This window comes from Bombina bombina, chromosome 7 (genome assembly GCF_027579735.1).
Source record: "Bombina bombina isolate aBomBom1 chromosome 7, aBomBom1.pri, whole genome shotgun sequence".
Lineage (NCBI taxonomy): Eukaryota > Metazoa > Chordata > Amphibia > Anura > Bombinatoridae > Bombina > Bombina bombina.
Genome location: NC_069505.1, coordinates 635,075,177 through 635,099,386, shown reverse-complemented (window position 1 = coordinate 635,099,386; position 24,210 = coordinate 635,075,177). Strand labels below are relative to the sequence as shown.

Sequence of the window (24,210 nt, the reverse complement as noted above, 5' to 3'; positions counted from 1 at the left end):
GCAGATCCTGCTGGAATGGTATGACTCTGTCCGCCGGCAAGAAGCGCTATAATGTGAACAGCGCTGCCAGAGACAGATTCTCCCCTCCTTCCAAGAAAGGTACTGGGTGCAGTATGATGTGCGGTCATTGTTTCTGGGAGAAAAACCACATGAGGAGTGGACAGCCGAGTTGAGTAGGCTGGTCCAGGAAGAGATGGGGCTGGACGAGAGCTACAGAGCCCTCCGATGGTACGTAGCTCAAGTGTGCCTCTGGACCGCTGACTATAGCCCGACAGAAGTCTTTGGCTACGGTGGCTTGGGGCTGTTATATGGAAAGCTGTCTGCGGACCCTGCTTTCCGGAATGACCTGCAGTGGCGGTGGGAGGAAATTGTGGATTACAGAGACCGGCTGTTGGGCATCTCAGAAGTGTACTGGGCTCAGGAAGAGACTAGCCAGTCTGAAATGAGAGTTGGAGATCGCCTACCGACAGCTGCTAGAATCTGCTCAGCAGCCCGGCGAGGCTCCCTTTGCCTGGGACTATCAGATGGTAACAGCCGAAAGCTCTGAAGGCCTGGCTAAAGTGTCGGCAATAGGGCCGATTGACAGTGTGCTCTACCCCCTCTACCCGCAGCTACAGAAGAAGAGCTCCTATGGCGCATGCAGCAAATACTGTCCCATCTCGACAAACCTGTTTCTGCACAGGGCAAGGTGGGATGGAGGGATGCATCTGCCCAGAAGCTGGTCGAGGGTCCAGGGGATGGAGAAATCGCCTCATCCCCCAAGCGGCAGCCAGAGTCCAGGAACCAGGGAGACAGTCCCCAAGAAATGTCTCCTCAAAGGCAGTGGGAGTACCCAGGAGCGGAGAAAGCCACCGTCTCTCCCCAGCAATAGTCCAGAAGCCTGGGAGACAGTACAGGTGAAACTCTCCAGCGGCAGCAGGAGTCAGGGGGTCCAGCCGACACTCCCCGAGAAACATCTTCCCAGTGGTGGTACGAGGAAGCCGTTTCCCATCCCCAACCAGAGTTCTTGTGTCTGGGAGATAAGGCGTGCAACTCGTCCCCTCAGCTACAGTGCCAAAACCACACCAGGGATGTATCTTCCCAGTCATTGGATGAGCCTCCAGAAGCATTGGTCATCAGTCCAGCCCCCCAGCCATGATACAAGCATCTGGGAGACTGGGCAGTCAGCTCAGCTCCCCAGTGGCAGAAACTGACTCCCCAATGGAAATGTGTTGTGGGGTTTTTCTGCCCGACTAACACAAGTCCAGACCAGTGGGAGGTCTGGGATCTGGTTAGTCTCATTTTGGGAGGGGAAGGAATGTGACTAACCCTACCATCACTGGAGCTTCTAGAAGGGATTGTGGGCTAGCCTCCTGCCCACTGATTATGGCAGGAGGCGTGTTCGTTTGGAAATATTCAGCTTGCCGTTTTTCTCAACGCAATATTGACTATATTCTCCTGCTCTTAAACTGCCTATAGTCCTAAAATTATCCCTGATCAGGAACTTTGAAGTTTTATATTTATTTTTGATTGAGAACGATAGCCTATATATTTTTTTGGGAACATCCTTTTTCTAACTTACGGCTAGATTTAGAGTTCTGCGTTAGCCGTCAAAAGCAGCTTTAAGGGGTCCTAACGCTGGTTTTGGCCGCCCGCTGGTATTTAGAGTCAGGCAGGAAAGGGTCTAACGCTCACTTTCAAGCCCCGACTTTTCCATACCGCAGATCCCCTTACGCCAATTGCATATCCTATCTTTTCAATGGGATCTGCCTAACGCTGGTATTTAGAGTCTTGGCTGAAGTGAGCGGTAGAGCCTCTACCGACAAGACTCCAGCCGCAGTTAAGAGCTTTCTGGGCTAACGCCGGTTTATAAAGCTCTTAACTACTGTGATATAAAGTACACTAACACCCATAAACTACCTATGTACCCCTAAACCGAGGCCCCGCCACATCGCCGCCACTATAATAATATTTTTAACCCCTAATCTGCCGACCGCACACCGCCGCAACCTACATTATCCCTATGTACCCCTAATCTGCTGCCCCTAACATCGCCGACACCTACATAATATTTATTAACCCCTAATTTGCCCCCCCCCCAACGTCGCCGCTACCTTACCTACACTTATTAACCCCTAATCTGCCGACCGGACCTCGCCGCTACTCTAATAAATGTATTAACCCCTAAAGCTAAGTCTAACCCTAACACCCCCCTAACTTAAATATAATTTTAATCTAACGAAATAAATTAAATCTTATTAACTAAAGTAGTCCTATTTAAAGCTAAATACTTACCTGTAAAATAAACCCTAATATAGCTACAATATAACAAATAATTATATTGTAGCTATTTTAGGATTTATATTTATTTTACAGGCAACTTTGTATTTATTTTAACTAGGTACAATAGCTATTAAATAGTTATTTACTATTTAATAGCTACCTAGTTAAAATAATTACAAAATTACCTGTAAAATAAATCCTAACCTAAGTTACAATTAAACCTAACACTACACTATCAATAAATAAATTAAATCAATTAACTACAAGTACCTACAATTACCTACAATTAAATAAACCAACACTAAATTACAAAAAATAAAAAAAGATTACAAGAATTTTAAGCTAATTACACCTACTATAAGCCCCCTAATAAAATAACAAAGCCCCCCAAAATAAAAAAAAATCCCTACCCTAATCTAAATTAAAAAACAGCTCTATTACCAGCCCTTAAAAGGGCTTTTTGCGGGGCATGCCCCAAAGAAATCAGCTCTTTTGCCTGTAAAAAAAAACACAATACCACCCCCCAACATTACAACCCACCACCCACATACCCCTACTCTAACCCAAACCCCCCTTAAATAAACCTAACACTACCCCCCTGAAGATCTCCCTACCTTGAGTCGTTTTCACCCAGCCGGGCACCGATGGACCAAAAGAGGACATCCGGAGCGGCAGAAGTCTTCATCCTATCCGGGCAGAAGAGGACATCCGGACCGGTAGACATCTTCATCCAAGCGGCATCTTCTATCTTCATCCATCCGGAGCGGAGCCATCTTCTTCCAGCCAACGCGGATCCATCCTTCTTCCACGACGCCTACTCGCCGAATGAAGGTTCCTTTAAATGACCTCATCCAAGATGGTGTCCCTTGAATTCCGATTGGCTGATAGGATTCTATCAGCCAATCGGAATTAATGTAGGAAAAATCTGATTGGCTGATTGAATCAGCCAATCAGATTCAAGTTCAATCGGATTGGCTGATCCAATCAGCCAATCAGATTGAGCTTGCATTCTATTGGCTGTTCCAATCAGCCAATAGAATGCGAGCTCAATTTGATTGGCTGATTGGATCAACCAATCTGATTGAACTTGAATCTGATTGACTGATTCAATCAGCCAATCAGATTTTTCCTACCTTAATTCTGATTGGCTGATAGAATCCTATCAGCCAATCGGAATTCGAGGGACGCCATCTTGGATGACGTCACTTAAAGGAACCTTCATTCGTCGGGTAGTCGTCGGGGAAGGAGGATGTTCTGCGCCGGTGGTCTTGAAGATGGAGCCGCTCCTCGTCGGATGGATGAAGATAGAAGATGCCGCTTGGATGAAGATGTCTGCCGGTCTGGATGTCCTCTTCTGCCCGAATAGGATGAAGACTTCTGCCGCTCCGGATGTCCTCTTTTGGTCCATCGGTGCCTGGCTGGGTGAACACGGCTCAAGGTAGGGAGATCTTCAGGGGGGTAGTGTTAGGTTTATTTAAGGGGGGTTTGGGTTAGAGTAGGGGTATGTGGGTGGTGGGTTGTAATGTTGGGGGGTGGTATTGTGGGGTTTTTTACAGGCAAAAGAGCTGATTACTTTGGGGCATGCCCCGCAAAAAGCCCTTTTAAGGGCTGGTAATAGAGCTGTTAACTTTTGTAATTTAGATTAGGGTAGGGAATTTTTTTTATTTTGAGGGGCTTTGTTATTTTATTAGGGGGCTTAGAGTAGGTGTAATTAGCTTAAAATTCTTGTAATCTTTTTTAGTTTTTTGTAATTTAGTGTTTGTTTTTTTTGTAATTTAGTTTAGTTTATTTAATTGTAGGTAATTGTAGGTACTTGTAGTTAATTGATTTAATTTATTTATTGATAGTGTAGTGTTAGGTTTAATTGTAACTTAGGTTAGGATTTATTTTACAGGTAATTTTATAATTATTTTAACTAGGTAACTATTAAATAGTACATAACTATTTAATACCTATTGTACCTGGTTAAAATAAATACAAAGTTGCCTGTAAAATAAATATAAATCCTAATTATTCGTTATATTGTAGCTATATTAGGGTTTATTTTACAGGTAAGTATTTAGCTTTAAATAGGAATACTTTATTTAATAAGAGTTCATTTATTTTGTTCGATTAAAATTATATTTAATTTAGGGGGGGTGTTAGGATTAGATTTAGCTTTAGGGGTTAATACATTTATTAGAGTAGCGGCAAGGTCCGGTCGACAGATTAGGGGTTAATACTTAAGGTTAGGTGGCGGCGACGTTGGGGAGGGCAGATTAGGTGTTAATACTATTTATTATAGGGTTTGCGAGGCAGGAGTGCGGCGGTTTAGGGGTTAATACATTTATTAGAGTAGCGGCGAGGTCTGGTCGGCAGATTTGGGGTTAATAAGTGTAGGTAAGGTAGCGGCGACATTGGGGGGGGCAGATTAGGGGTTAATAAATATAATATAGGGGTCGGCGATGTTAGGGGCAGCAGATTAGGGGTACATAGGGATAATGTAGGTTGCGGCGGTGTCCGGAGCGGCAGATTAGGGGTTAATAATATAATGCAGGTGTCAGCGATAGCGGGGGCGGCAGATTAGGGGTTAATAAGTGTAAGGTTAGGGGTGTTTAGACTCGGGGGTTCATGTTAGGGTGTTAGGTGCAGACTTAGAGAGTGTTTCCACATAGGAAACAATGGGGCTGCGTTGGGAGCTGAACGCTGCTTTTTTGCAGGTGTTAGGTTTTTTTTCATCCCAAACTGCCCCATTGCTTCCTATGGGGGAATCGTGCACAAGCACGTTTTAGCTGCTTACCGCTACCGTAAGCAACGCTGGTATTGAGGGTTGAAGTGGCGGTACATTAGGCTGAACGCACCCTTTTTGGAGCCTAACGCAGCCCTTCAGACAACTCTAAATACCAGCGTTGTCTTAAGAATGCATTGGGAAAAAAGCGGCGTTAGCTACGCGGGTCTTTACCGACAAAATTCTAAATCTAGCCGTTAGTTTTTTATTTATTTTTTAATTTGCCACCGGTGGTTCTTTAATCTAATTTATTTTATTGTATTTATGTGTTTATTAAATTTTATGAATTACTATGCTATATGAGATTTATTTATTAATTATATTTTTTATAAACTGAGATATTTGTAATCCTTAAATTGTATCATTGGGTTCTAATATCCTAATACCTAGCTGTTTTAAGCCCACCATCTGTTTTTATTTATATTCAACCCTTCTTAGATTTGTTATCAGAGTGCATTTCTACACCTTGATGTGTGCTGGTATTAAATAAGTGCATAGGAGTTTAATATATATATATATATATATATATATTGTTTTGTTCACGTGAAAAAAAACACCAGGGTTTACCCTATTAGCTGGGTCAGGGCACGAAGGGGAGCCAGGGGGTGACTACCAAGGAGATGTGGCCCGGCCACCACTAACTTTATGTTATTTACTTTTAAGTGTTATTTCCACCGGGGATGTGCCATTTTGTGTGACCCAGATCCGGGCTGGATCTGTGGTGGGACATTTGAAAGTTACCAGTGTGGTGCACTTTATGCAGCTTGGACTGTGGAGCTGTTTCTGGGCATTTTGGTGGGCATGCCCAGGCCACTCCAGACTTCTGTGTAAATGTTTTCCAGCACATAGAGAAGGGAGGCAGGGTGGGGGATTCATGCAATTACTAATCCTACTGATTAGAATTGTCTAATGTGCCTAGTTGATAAGTGGATTAATGTTCAAAGTCTAAAGTGTCATGTTTCTACTGGCTATTCATCTTATCTATGCGAATACTCCCAGGAGGGGACTGTACTCCAGGTTAAGGATAAAGTGTGTGTCTTTGGCTTCTAATAAACAGTTATTCCTTTGGTTTCACCTCAACCTGAGTGCTGTCTCTTGTTTGAGGTAAAGGGCTAGTTTCAGCTATCTATCTGCAGGGGTTTGGAGAGCAGGAGGCAGCTTTTGGTAGAGGTACCCATTTGGGGTACCAGGCAGTCCATCACAGGAACTATGAGACAAGATAGTTGCATATTAAAGAGGAATAACTTATATTGGATGTGAGGGAAATGAGATTTTGAACAATTAAATAGCATTCATTTAACTGAGATAAGTAGTGTTAGTAAAATATTTTGGTCTGCTCGATTTAATGTAGGCTGACCATAATTCAAAAATAAAACAAATAACATTTACACAACATGCAAAACGTAAAGGGTCATGGAAGGAGGTCAGGTTTGCAGTACATATCACCATGTTTAGCCTTACCTTCACTTATTGTTAGATGCTACTTTATTCCACTACCAGTCAACTGCAAACCGCAGTTTGCTCTAATTATGCATGCAGTTTGCTCTAATTATGCATGCAGTTTGCTCTAATTATGCATGCAGTTTGCTCTAATTATGCATGCAGTTTGCTTTCCCTCTCCTATTACATCACAGGAGGCAGGGCAATTTAGTTCCCAGGCATGAGGTTAGTGAAAGGTTAAATGGTGAGATCAAGTACAGCGCGATTATGCTAGGGCACCTGACAAATGCAAGGCCCTTCAAGCACATATGACTTGATTTGATCTCATTTTAATTTCTTTAATGTCATTATTATAAAAAAGTTGTATCTTGGTGGTGTTAATATTAATCTTGCTTTAATTTCAGTTTATTTATGTACATGATATATGGTTTAAACGTATATATGTATTTTTCCCTATGGGCCTTGCACCCAGACTCGCCTGGGGTTAACTGCCTGTGACTCTGGGGACAGTGCAGCTGCCTGAGAGTGCTATTGAGCACCCAGGGCTAAGCATGTTGCAGTGTCATGGTATGTGTACCCGGTCCAGTCTGAGAGGCCCATTTATCAAGCTCCGAATGACCCGTGTCTTCAGACTCGCCAGAACCAGCAGTTATGAAGCAGTGGTCTAAAGACCGCTGCTTCATAACCCTTTCCGCCTGCTCTGATGAGGCGGACATAGATCGATACAATTCAACCTGATCGAGTACGATATTGATATACGGTTGATTTACACCCCCCTGCTGTGGCCAATTGCTAGTGCAATGCTGAATACGGAGAGCGTATTGCTCTCCGCATTCAGCATGTCTGTCGGACCTGATCCGCACTGTCGGATCAGGTCCGACAGACATTTGATAAATAAGCCTCTGAGAGTACAGTCCCCTTCCGTGTTTTCTTTAATGTCAATATTATAAAAAAAGTTGTATCTTGGTGATATTAATATTAATCTTGCTTTAATTTCAGTTTATTTATGTACATATCTTATGGTTTAAACATATACATTTATTTGTGTATAATTCACAAAGGTTTTTCTTTAACTAGAGAAGAACACACTTGAATTCAGGTACGCCATTACTAAGGTGTTATCCTTAAGATGTGTTTTGGTGCTGTAATATGTGAGAACAAAATTTTCAGTTTGGAAGTGTTGGTAAAATATATGAAGCTATTTAGGGGGCTTTATGTCACCATCGTAAAATGTGAAATGAGGAATTCATTAAAAACAGTATTGGCTGAGCTTTTTTTTTTTTTTTTTTTAAGCTGTATTGCTGGTACATTGGTGCAGATATAATTTGTTGAGCTACAACTATCTTGTAGGAAACAAATTCTTAATCGTATACATATTTGATTAATGTCTGAAACAGAGAACGTTAGAGAATAAGTGAATGAACCAGCCAGACGTACTGAAATAATCAAGCAGCAAAACCATGGGCACCCAGCAACGGATCACTGATCAAGTCTGAGAAGCAAAAGGAGGATTTCCTACCACTCAGACAGACGTTTTGTATTTTCTGCTTTTAGGGTTAACTTGTTACATACTTTAGCCTAAATATTTTTTTCTCTTTTCATACTATTCAACAGCTAAACAATACAAAATAGAAAGTGCAAAGTTTAAATGTAATAAAATGTAATCTGAAGTGTAAATTGATATTAAATAGAAAGCACAAAGTGTAAATGCCGCAGAACTCTGATGTCATGCAGTGCTAAATTGCACTGGGCTTGTCTCACATACAGAAATGCAGGGAACGCCCCTTGACGAAGTAAAACAAAATCTTTTCAGAATTTCACCAGGGATCTTGCAGCGCTGGAGGATTATTTTATATCATCTCACCTGAGCAGAGAGGTTTAGATTATCAGACCCCTAGTTCTGCTTAAGTAACCGTACAAGAATATGATGCAGTAACACATTAGCAGACTATCCCAGGGTTCTGTCACATGACTATCCTGCTGCGGTAATGGAAACTCTGTGCCAAACACTAATAAATAGAGAGTCAAATGGTTACCTGTCCACAATTCTCACACTCCTCCTCACTTTTTATTGCCAGAGATTTCATATCTGTTTCTTCCTCTTTCTTCATTGTCTTGTGTTCTGCAAAAAGCTACAATAGGAAAATTCTTTAATAACACAGAGGGAATGGCAGCTACACACATATGGCTACTCAGGTTTAAATGAAACTCTCATGATTCAGATAGAACAGCCATTTTAAAAAAAACTTTCCAATTTACTTCCATTAACAAAATTTCCACAGTATGTTTAGATTTACACATTTTGAGTCACCATCTCCTACTGAGCATGTGCAAGAATTCACAGAATATACATACAGGCATACCTTGTTTTATTGTGCTTCAGATATTGTTTTTTTTACAAATTGAAGGTTTCTGGCAACCCTGTCGAGCAAGTCTATCAGCACCATTTTTAAACATATATACACACTTAAACACATAAATACACATATATACAAATATAAACACATTAATACACATATAAACACATATATACATACAAACACATATAAACACATAAATAAACATATAAACACGTATAAACACATACATACAATTATAAACACATACATACAAATATAAACACATACATACACATATAAACACATACTGTAAATACACATATAAACACATACATACACATAAACACATAAATACACATATATACAAATATAAACACATTAATACACATATAAACACATATATACATACAAACACATATAAACACATAAATAAACATATAAACACGTATAAACACATACATACAATTATAAACACATATAAACACATACATACAAATATAAACACATACATACACATATAAACACATACTGTAAATACACATATAAACACATATAAACACATACATACACATATAAACAAATAAATACACATATATACAAATATAAACACATAAATACACATATAAACACATATATATACATATAAACACATAAATACACATATAAGCCCATACATACAAATATAAACACATAGATACACATATAAACACATAAATACACATATAAACACATATAAACACATAAATACACATATATACAAATATAAACACATAAATACACATATATACATATATATATATATATACATATAAACACATATATACACATATATACACATACAAACACATATAAACACATAATACACATATATACACATATAAATACATATATACACATATAAACACACACACATACAGATATAAACACATAAATACACATATAAACACATAAATACACATATATACACATATAAGCACATGAATACACATATATACAAATATAAACACATATAAACACATAAATACACATATAAACACATAAATACACATATATACACATATAAACACATATATACACATATATACATATATAAACACATATAAACAAATATAAATACATATATACCCATATAAACACATACATACACATATAAACACATAAATACACATATATACACATATAAACACATATATACACATATAAACACATAAATACACATATAAACACATAAATACACATACAGAGTACAAAGAAGAAGTCGCGCTCAATGTAACTAGAACAAAGTGTAGATAAAAGTATTCCAGGCAGGGAATGTATATAAAAACAACGTTTATTTCAAAAATATAAAAAAGGACAAAAGACACAGTGTCCTAAAAAAGCCAGCAGTGACTCAATCAATCAGGTTGGTAAGCTGATCCTCATGTGTCCCCCGCCCACTCTCCATAGCGCCGGATATTGATTTTCAACAGGACGCTCAGGAAGAGCGCAATCTACAGTGAACATTCTGAACTTCATAAATACACATATATACACAAATAAACACATAAATACACATATATACAAATACATACACATATAAACACATAAATACACATATAAACACATAAATACACATATATACTTATATAAACACATACATACACATATAAACACATATATACACATATAAACACATAAATACACATATATACACATATATATATATACATATAAACACATATATACACATATAAACACATACATACACATATAAACACATATATACACATATAAACACATATAAACACATAAATACACATATAAACACATAAATACACATATATACACATATAAATACATATATACACATATAAACACATATATACACATAAGAACACATATAAACACATAAATACACATATATACACATATAAATACATATATACACATATAAACACATTAAAAACATATAAACACATAAATACACATATAAACACATATATATACACATATAAACACATAAATACACATATAAACACCCACATACACAAATAAACACCCACATACACATATAAACACATACATACACATATAAACACACAAATACACGTATATACACATATAAGCACATATATACACACTAATAAATAGAGAGTCAATTTGTTACCTGTCCACAATTCTCACACTCCTCCTCACTTTTTATGGCCAGAGATTTCATATATGTTTCTTCCTCTTTCTTCACTGTCTTGTGTTCTGCAAATAGCTACAATAGGAAAATACTTTAATAATACAGAGGGAATGGCAGCTACACACATATGGCTACTCAGGTTTAAAGGGACACTCAAGTCAAAATGAAACTCTCATGATTCAGATAGAACAGCCATTTTAAACAACTTTCCAATTTACTTCCATTAACAAAATTTGCACAATCTTTTTATATTTACACTTTTTGAGTCACCATCTCCTACTGAGCATGTGCAAGAATTCACAGAATATACATGCAGGCATACCTTGTTTTTTTGTGCTTAACAAATATTGTTCTTTTTACAAATTGAAGGTTTCTGGCAACCCTGTGCGAGCAAGTCTATCAGCACCATTTTTTAAACATATATACACACTTAAACACATAAATACACATATAAACACATAAATACACATATATACACATATATACACATATATACACATATAAACACATATAAACAAATATAAATACATATATACCCATATAAACACATACATACACATATAAACACATACATACACATATATACACATATATACACATATATACACATATAAACACATAAATACACATATATACCCATATAAACAAATACATACACATATAAACACATAAATACACATATATACACATATAAACACATACATACACATATAAACACATATATACACATATAAACACATAAATACACATATATACACATATATATGTACATATAAACACATAAATACACATATATACACATATAAACACATACATACACATATAAACACATACATACACATATATAAACATATAAATACATATATACACATATAAACACATACATACACATATAAACACACATATACACATATAAACACATTAATACACATAAATACACATATAAACACATAAATACACATATAAATATATATACACATATAAACACATTAAAAACATATAAACACATAAATACACATATAAACACATATATACACATATAAAAACCCACATACACAAATAAACACCCACATACACATATAAACACATACATACACATATAAACACACAAATACACGTATATACACATATAAGCACATATATACACACTAATAAATAGAGAGTCAATTTGTTACCTGTCCACAATTCTCACACTCCTCACTTTTTATGGCCAGAGATTTCATATCTGTTTCTTCCTCTTTCTTCACTGTCTTGTGTTCTGCAAAAAGCTACAATAGGAAAACATTTTAATAACACAGAGGGAATGGCAGCTACACACATATAGCTACTCATGTTTAAAGGGACACTCAAGTCAAAATTAAACTCTCATGATTCAGATAGAACAGCCATTTTAAACAACTTTCCAATTTACTTTCATTAACAAAATTTGCACAATCTTTTTATATTTACACTTTTTGAGTCACCATCTCCTACTGAGCATGTGCAAGAATTCACAGAATATACATACAGGCATACTTTGTTTTTTTTGTGCTTAACAGATATTGTTCTTTTTACAAATTGAAGGTTTCTGGCAACCCTGTGTCGAGCAAGTCTATCTGCACCATTTTTTAAACATATATACACACTTAAACACATAAATACACATATATACAAATATAAACACATTAATACACATATAAACACATATATACACATATAAACACATATACACATATAAACACATAAATAAACATATAAACACATATATATACACGTATAAACACATACATACAATTATAAACACATACACATATAAACACATACATACAAATATAAACACATAAATACACATATAAACACATACATACACATATAAACACATACTGTAAATACACATATAAACACATACATACACATAAACACATAAATACACATATATAGACATATAAACACATATATACACATATAAACACATACATACACATATAAACACATAAATACACATATATACAAATATAAACACATAAATACACATATAAACACATAAATACACATATAAACACATACATACAAATATAAACACATACATACATATATAAACACATACATACACATATAAACACATAAATACACATATAAACACATAAATACACATATATACAAATATAAACACATAAATACACATATATACACATATATATATATACATATAAAAACATATATACACATATATACACATAATACACATATATACACATATAGATACATATATACACATATAAACACATAATACACATATATACACATATAGATACATATATACACATATAAACACACATACACATATAAACAAATAAATAGACATATAAACACATAATACACATATATAAACATATAGATACATATATACACATATAAACACACACACACACATACACATATAAACACATAAATACACATATAATCACAAATACACATATAAACACATAAATACACATATAAACACAAACAAATATAAACAGATAAATAAACATATAAACACATACATACACATATATTATTATTATTATCAGGTATTTGTAGAGCGCCAACAGATTCTGCAGCGCTGTAAACATACACATATATACACCATATATGTGTATATATGTGTATATATTTGTATATATATATACAAATATATACACATATATACACATATAAACACATATATACACATATAAACACCCAAATACACATATAAACACATACATACACATATAAACACACAAATACACATATAAACACATAAATACACATATATACACATATAAGCACATATATACACATATAAACACATAAATACACATATATACAAATATAAACACATAAAAATACATATAAACACATATATACACATATAACACATATAAACACACATATATACACATATAAACACATACATACACATATAAACACATATATATATATACATAAATACACATATAAACACATAAATACACATATATATACACATATAAACACACATATATACACATATAAATACATAAATACACATATAAACACATATATACACATATAAACACACAGATACACATATAAACACATACATACACATATAAACACATACATACACATATAAACACATAAATACACATATATACACATATAAGCACATAAATTCACATATAAACACAGATAAACACATATATACACATAAACACATACATACACATATAAACACATATATACACATATAAACACATAAATGCACATAAATACACATATAAACACATAAATACACATATAAACACATACAAATATAAACACATAAATACACAGATAAACACATACATACACATATAAACACATAAATACACATATATACAAATATAAACACATAATACACATATAAACACATATATACACATATAAACACATAAATCCACATATAAACACATACATACAAATATAAACACATACATACATATATAAACACATAAATACACATATAAACACATAAATACACATATATACAAATATAAACACATAAATACACATATATACACATATATATACATATAAAAACATATATACACATATATACACATAAAAACACATAAATACACATATAAACACATAATACACATATATACACATATAGATACATATATACACATATAAACACACACACACATATAAACAAATAAATAGACATATAAACATATAGATACATATATACACATATAAACACACACACATACACATATAAACACATAAATACACATATAATCACAAATACACATATAAACACATATATACACATATAAACACATACACATATATACACATATAAACACATAAATACACATATAAACACATACAAATATCAACACATAAATAAACATATAAACACATACATACACATATATTATTATTATCAGGTATTTGAAGAGCGCCAACAGATTCCGCAGCGCTGTAAACATACACATATAAACATATAAATACACATATATACAAATATATACACATACAGTGGATATAAAAAGTCTACACACCCCTGTTAAAATGTCAGGTTTCTGTGATGTAAAAAAATGAGACAAAGATAAATAATTTCAGAACTTTTTCCACCTTTAATGTGACCTATAACTGTACAACTCAATTGAGAAACAAACTGAAATCTTTTAGGTAAAGGGAAATAAAAATAAAAAACTAAAATAATATGGTTGCATAAGTGTGAACACCCTTAAAAACAAATACTTTATTGAAGCACCTTTTGATTTTATTACAGCACTCAGTCTTTTTGGGTATGAGTTTTTCAGCATGGCACATCTTGACTTGGCAAGATTTGCCCACTCTTCTTTGCAAAAACACTCTAAATCTGTCAGAATGCGAGGGGATCTCCTGTGCACAGCCCTCTTCAGATCACCCCACAGATTTTGAATTGGATTCAGGTCTGGGCTCTGGCTGGGCCATCCCAAAACTTTAATCTTCTTCTGGTGAAGCTATTCCTTTGTTGATTTGGATGTATGTTTTGGGTCGTTGTCGTGCTGAAAGATGAAGTTCCTCTTCATGTTCAGCTTTCTAGCAGAAGCCTGAAGGTTTTGTGCCAATATTGTATGGTATTTGGAACTGTTCATTATTCCCTCTACCTTGACTAAGGCCCCAATTCCAGCTGAAGAAAAACAGCCCCCAAGCATGATGCTGACACCACCATGCTTCACTGTGGGTATGGTGTTCTTTTTGGTGATATGCAGTGTTGTTTTTGCACCAAACACATCTTTTGGAATTATGGCCAAAAAGTTCAACTTTGGTTTCATCTGACCAGAACACCTTTTGCAACATGCTTTTGGGAAACTTCAGATGTGTTTTTGCAAAATTTAGCCGGGCTTGGATGTTTCTTTTTGTAGGAAAAGGCTTCCATTTTGCCACTCTACCCCATAGCCCAGACATATGAAGAATACGGGTGATTGTTGTCACATGTACCACACAGCCAGTACATGCCAGATATTCCTGCAGCTCCTTTAATGTTGCTGTAGGCCTCTCGGCAGCCTCCCAGACCAGTTTTCTTCTCGTCTTTTCATCAATTTTGGAGGGACATCCAGTTCTTGGTAATGTCACTGTTGCACCATATTTTCTTCACTTGATGATGACTGTCTTCACTGTGTTCCATGGTATATCTAATGCCTTGGAAATTCTTTTGTACCCTTCTCCTGACTGATAGCTTTTAACAATGAGATCCCTCTGATGCTTTAGAAGCTCTCTGCGGACCATGGCTTTTGCTGTAGGATGCGACTAACAAAATGTCAGGAAAGACCAACTAGAACAGCTGAACTTTATTTGGGGATAATCAGAGGCACTTTAAATGATGACAGGTGTGTACTGACTCCTATTTAACATGATTTTGAATGTGATTTCTTAATTCTGAATACAGCTACATCCCCAGTTATAAAAGGGTGTTCACACTTATGCAACCATATTATATTCGTTTTTTATTTTTATTTCCCTTTACCTAAAAGATTTCAGTTTGTTTTTCAATTGAGTTGTACAGTTTATAGGTCACATTAAAGGTGGAAAAAGTTCTGAAATGATTTATCTTTGTCTCATTTTTTTTACATCACAGAAACCTGACATTTTAACAGGGGTGTGTAGACTTTTTATATTCACTGTATATACCATATAGACACATATATACACATATAAACACCCAAATACACATATAAACACATACATACACATATAAACACACAAATACACATATAAACACATAAATACACATATATACACATATAAGCACATATATACACATATAAACACATAAATACACATATATACAAATATAAACACATAAAAATACATATAAACACATATATACACATATAAACACATACATACACATATATACACATATCAATATAAACACATAAATACACAGATAAACACATATAAACACATATATACCCATATAAACACATACATACACATATAAACACATACATACACATATAAACACATACATAAACATACATACACATATAAACACATACATACACATATAAACACATATAAATATAAACACATAAATACACAGATAAACACATATAAACACATATATACCCATATAAACACATACATACACATATAAACACATAAATACACATATAAACACATACATACACATATAAACACATATATGCACATATAAACACATATAAACACACATATATACACATATAAACACATATATACACATATAAACACATATATATATACATAATAACACATATAAACACATATATACACATATATACACATATAAACACACATATATACACATATAAATACATAAATACACATATAAACACATATATACACATATAAACACACAAATACACATATAAACACATACATACACATATAAATACACAAATACACATATAAACACATACATACACATATAAACACATAAATACACATATATACAAATATAAACACATAAATACACATATATACACATATATATACATATAAAAACATATATACACATATATACACATAAAAACACATAAATACACATATAAACACATAATACACATATATACACATATAGATACATATATACACATATAAACACACACACACATATAAACAAATAAATAGACATATAAACATATAGATACATATATACACATATAAACACACACACATACACATATAAACACATAAATACACATATAATCACAAATACACATATAAACACATATATACACATATAAACACATACACATATATACACATATAAACACATAAATACACATATAAACACATACAAATATCAACACATAAATAAACATATAAACACATACATACACATATATTATTATTATCAGGTATTTGAAGAGCGCCAACAGATTCCGCAGCGCTGTAAACATACACATATAAACATATAAATACACATATATACAAATATATACACATACAGTGGATATAAAAAGTCTACACACCCCTGTTAAAATGTCAGGTTTCTGTGATGTAAAAAAATGAGACAAAGATAAATAATTTCAGAACTTTTTCCACCTTTAATGTGACCTATAACTGTACAACTCAATTGAGAAACAAACTGAAATCTTTTAGGTAAAGGGAAATAAAAATAAAAAACTAAAATAATATGGTTGCATAAGTGTGAACACCCTTAAAAACAAATACTTTATTGAAGCACCTTTTGATTTTATTACAGCACTCAGTCTTTTTGGGTATGAGTTTTTCAGCATGGCACATCTTGACTTGGCAAGATTTGCCCACTCTTCTTTGCAAAAACACTCTAAATCTGTCAGAATGCGAGGGGATCTCCTGTGCACAGCCCTCTTCAGATCACCCCACAGATTTTGAATTGGATTCAGGTCTGGGCTCTGGCTGGGCCATCCCAAAACTTTAATCTTCTTCTGGTGAAGCTATTCCTTTGTTGATTTGGATGTATGTTTTGGGTCGTTGTCGTGCTGAAAGATGAAGTTCCTCTTCATGTTCAGCTTTCTAGCAGAAGCCTGAAGGTTTTGTGCCAATATTGTATGGTATTTGGAACTGTTCATTATTCCCTCTACCTTGACTAAGGCCCCAATTCCAGCTGAAGAAAAACAGCCCCCAAGCATGATGCTGACACCACCATGCTTCACTGTGGGTATGGTGTTCTTTTTGGTGATATGCAGTGTTGTTTTTGCACCAAACACATCTTTTGGAATTATGGCCAAAAAGTTCAACTTTGGTTTCATCTGACCAGAACACCTTTTGCAACATGCTTTTGGGAAACTTCAGATGTGTTTTTGCAAAATTTAGCCGGGCTTGGATGTTTCTTTTTGTAGGAAAAGGCTTCCATTTTGCCACTCTACCCCATAGCCCAGACATATGAAGAATACGGGTGATTGTTGTCACATGTACCACACAGCCAGTACATGCCAGATATTCCTGCAGCTCCTTTAATGTTGCTGTAGGCCTCTCGGCAGCCTCCCAGACCAGTTTTCTTCTCGTCTTTTCATCAATTTTGGAGGGACATCCAGTTCTTGGTAATGTCACTGTTGCACCATATTTTCTTCACTTGATGATGACTGTCTTCACTGTGTTCCATGGTATATCTAATGCCTTGGAAATTCTTTTGTACCCTTCTCCTGACTGATAGCTTTTAACAATGAGATCCCTCTGATGCTTTAGAAGCTCTCTGTGGACCATGGCTTTTGCTGTAGGATGCGACTAACAAAATGTCAGGAAAGACCAACTAGAACAGCTGAACTTTATTTGGGGATAATCAGAGGCACTTTAAATGATGACAGGTGTGTACTGACTCCTATTTAACATGATTTTGAATGTGATTTCTTAATTCTGAATACAGCTACATCCCCAGTTATAAAAGGGTGTTCACACTTATGCAACCATATTATATTCGTTTTTTATTTTTATTTCCCTTTACCTAAAAGATTTCAGTTTGTTTTTCAATTGAGTTGTACAGTTTATAGGTCACATTAAAGGTGGAAAAAGTTCTGAAATGATTTATCTTTGTCTCATTTTTTTTACATCACAGAAACCTGACATTTTAACAGGGGTGTGTAGACTTTTTATATTCACTGTATATACCATATAGACACATATATACACATATAAACACCCAAATACACATATAAACACATACATACACATATAAACACACAAATACACATATAAACACATAAATACACATATATACACATATAAGCACATATATACACATATAAACACATAAATACACATATATACAAATATAAACACATAAAAATACATATAAACACATATATACACATATAAACACATACATACACATATATACACATATCAATATAAACACATAAATACACAGATAAACACATATAAACACATATATACCCATATAAACACATACATACACATATAAACACATACATACACATATAAACACATACATAAACATACATACACATATAAACACATACATACACATATAAACACATATAAATATAAACACATAAATACACAGATAAACACATATAAACACATATATACCCATATAAACACATACATACACATATAAACACATAAATACACATATAAACACATACATACACATATAAACACATATATGCACATATAAACACATATAAACACACATATATACACATATAAACACATATATACACATATAAACACATATATATATACATAATAACACATATAAACACATATATACACATATATACACATATAAACACACATATATACACATATAAATACATAAATACACATATAAACACATATATACACATATAAACACACAAATACACATATAAACACATACATACACATATAAATACACAAATACACATATAAACACATACATACACATATAAACACATAAATACACATATATACACATATAAGCACATATATTCACATATAAACACAGATAAACACATATATACACATATAAACACATACATAAACATATAAACACATACATACACATATAAACACATAAATACACATAAATACACATATAAACACAAATACACATATAAACACATACAAATATAAACACATAAATACACAGATAAAGACATACATACACATATGAACACATAAATACACATATATACATACACATATAAACACATAAATACACATATAAACACATACATACACATATAAACACATACATAAACATATAAACACATACACATATAAACACATAAATACACATATATACACATATAAACACATAAATACACATATATACAAATATATACACATAAATACACATATAAACACATATATACCCCCACATACACATATAAACACACAATACACATATAAAAACATACATACATATATAAACACATAAATACACATATAAGCACAAATATACACATATAAACACATAAATACACATAAAATCACATATAAACACATATATACACATATAAACACATATATACAAATATAAACACATAAATATACATATAAACACATAAATACACATATAAACACATACATACAAATATAAACACACATAAACACATAAATACACATATATACATATATAAACACATATATACACATATATACACATATAAACACATACATACACATATAAACACACATATATACACATATAAACACATACTTACACAAATAAATACACAAATACACATATAAATACATATACACATATAAACACATACATACACATATAAAGATATATATACACAAATAAACACATATAAACACACACATATATATACATAAATACACATATAAACACATACATACACATATAAACACATAAATACATATATATATATACACATATAAACACATACATACACATATAAAAACATAAACACACATATAAACACATATATACACATATAAACACATAAATACACATATAAACACATATATAAACATATAAACACACAAATACACATATAAACACATACATACATACACATATAAATACACAAATACACATATAAACACATACATACACATATAAGCACATACACATATATACACATATAAGCTCATATATACACATTTAAACACATATAAACACATAAATACACATATAAACACACATATATACACATAAATTCACATATAAACACATACAAATATAAACACATAAATACACATATAAACACATACATACAAATATAAACACATACATACACATATAAACACATATATACACATATAAACACATAAATACACATATATACACATATAAACACATACATACACACATAACCACATAAATACACATATATACAAATATAAACACATACATACACATATAAACACATAAATACACATATATATACATATAAACACATACATACACATACATACACACATAAACACATACACATATAAACACACACACACACATATATATATATATATATATATATATATATATATATATATAGTCCACATATAGAAAGTAACAGCACCACTGCATCAATATTCTTAAAGGTGAATTATTTCTTTATTGGTGATATCACAACCATTAAAACAGCGACGTTTCGGACCTACATGGTCCTTAATCATGCATGATGTGCATGATTAAGGACCATGTAGGTCCAAAACGTCGCTGTTTTAATGGTTGTGATATCACCAATAAAGAAATAATTCACCTTTAAGAATATTGATGCAGTGGTGCTGTTACTTTCTATATGTGGACTGTATCTGTTTGGGTTTTTGCTGATAGCCCATTGTAACGAGCACACAGCAAGGTAAAAAAGCTCAATAGTGCTGGACTCTATCTGTTTATTTTGTATATATATATACAGGGAGTGCAGAATTATTAGGCAAGTTGTATTTTTGAGGATTAATTTTATTATTGAACAACAACCATGTTCACAATGAACCCAAAAAACTCATTAATATCAAAGCTGAATAGTTTTGGAAGTAGTTTTTAGTTTGTTTTTAGTTAAAGCTATTTTAGGGGGATAACTGTGTGTGCAGGTGACTATTACTGTGCATACTTATTAGGCAACTTAACAAAAAACAAATATATACCCATTTCAATTATTTATTTTTACCAGTGAAACCAATATAACATCTCAACATTCACAAATATACATTTCTGACATTCAAAAACAAAACAAAAACAAATCAGTGACCAATATAGCCACCTTTCTTTGCAAGGACACTCAAAAGCCTGCCATCCATGGATTCTGTCAGTGTTTTGATCTGTTCACCATCAACATTGCGTGCAGCAGCAACCACAGCCTCCCAGACACTGTTCAGAGAGGTGTACTGTTTTCCCTCCTTGTAAATCTCACATTTGATGATGGACTACAGGTTCTCAATGGGGTTCAGATCAGGTGAACAAGGAGGCCATGTCATTAGATTTTCTTCTTTTATACCCTTTCTTGCCAGCCACGCTGTGGAGTACTTGGACGCGTGTGATGGAGCATTGTCCTGCATAAAAATCATGTTTTTCTTGAAGGATGCAGACTTCTTCCTGTACCACTGCTTGAAGAAGGTGTCTTCCAGAAATTGGCAGTAGGACTGGGAGTTGAGCTTGACTCCATCCTCAACCCGAAAAGGCCCCACAAGCTCATCTTTGATGATACCAGCCCAAACCAGTACTCCACCTCCACCTTGCTGGCGTCTGAGTCGGACTGGAGCTCTCTGCCCTTTACCAATCCAGCCACGGGCCCATCCATCTGGCCCATCAAGACTCACTCTCATTTCATCAGTCCATAAAACCTTAGAAAAATCAGTCTTGAGATATTTCTTGGCCCAGTCTTGACATTTCAGCTTGTGTGTCTTGTTCAGTGGTGGTCGTCTTTCAGCCTTTCTTACCTTGGCCATATCTCTGAGTATTGCACACCTTGTGCTTTTGGGCACTCCAGTGATGTTGCAGCTCTGAAATATGGCCAAACTGGTGGCAAGTGGCATCTTGGCAGCTGCACGCTTGACTTTTCTCAGTTCATCGGCAGTTATTTTGCGCCTTGGTTTTTCCACACGCTTCTTGCGACCCTGTTGACTATTTTGAATGAAACGCTTGATTGTTCGATGATCACGCTTCAGAAGCTTTGCAATTTTAAGAGTGCTGCATCCCTCTGCAAGATATCTCACTATTTTTTACTTTTCTGAGCCTGTCAAGTCCTTCTTTTGACCCATTTTGCCAAAGGAAAGGAAGTTGCCTAATAATTATGCACACCTGATATAGGGTGTTGATGTCATTAGACCACACCCCTTCTCATTACAGAGATGCACATCACCTAATATGCTTAATTGGTAGTAGGCTTTCAAGCCTATACAGCTTGGAGTAAGACAACATGCATAAAGAGGATGATGTGGTCAAAATACTCATTTGCCTAATAATTCTGCACACAGTGTATATATATATATATATATATATATACATAAATACACATATAAACACATAAATACACATATATACACATATAAACACATATATACACATATATACATATATAAACACGTATACACACATATATACCCATATAAACACATTCATACCCATATACACACATAAATACACATATATACACATATAAACACACATATATACACATATAAACACATATATACCCATATAAACACATAAATACACATATATACACATATAAACACATATATACACATATAAACACATATAAACACACATATATACACATATAAACACATACATACACACACATATAAACACATATTTACACATA

The 24,210-nt window shown here is 33.6% G+C and overlaps 1 protein-coding gene across 5 annotated transcripts in view; it reads right to left on the bottom strand.

Annotated features, from left to right (window-relative positions):
* The window catches only part of LOC128635681 (NACHT, LRR and PYD domains-containing protein 1b allele 2), a 351,139-nt gene that overhangs the window by 213,266 nt on the left and 113,663 nt on the right, over positions 1-24,210 (bottom strand). For 4 of the 5 annotated variants that reach the window (XM_053688805.1, XM_053688802.1, XM_053688803.1 and 1 more), the window contains 3 exons: positions 12,151-12,243; positions 10,955-11,050; positions 8,506-8,601 (listed from right to left, as the gene is read on the bottom strand). In XM_053688805.1, coding sequence (XP_053544780.1) covers positions 8,506-8,601; positions 10,955-11,050; positions 12,151-12,243 — 285 coding nt within the window. The remainder of the gene's footprint in view (positions 1-8,505; positions 8,602-10,954; positions 11,051-12,150; positions 12,244-24,210) is intronic. The other variant, XM_053688804.1, reaches the window with a different exon arrangement.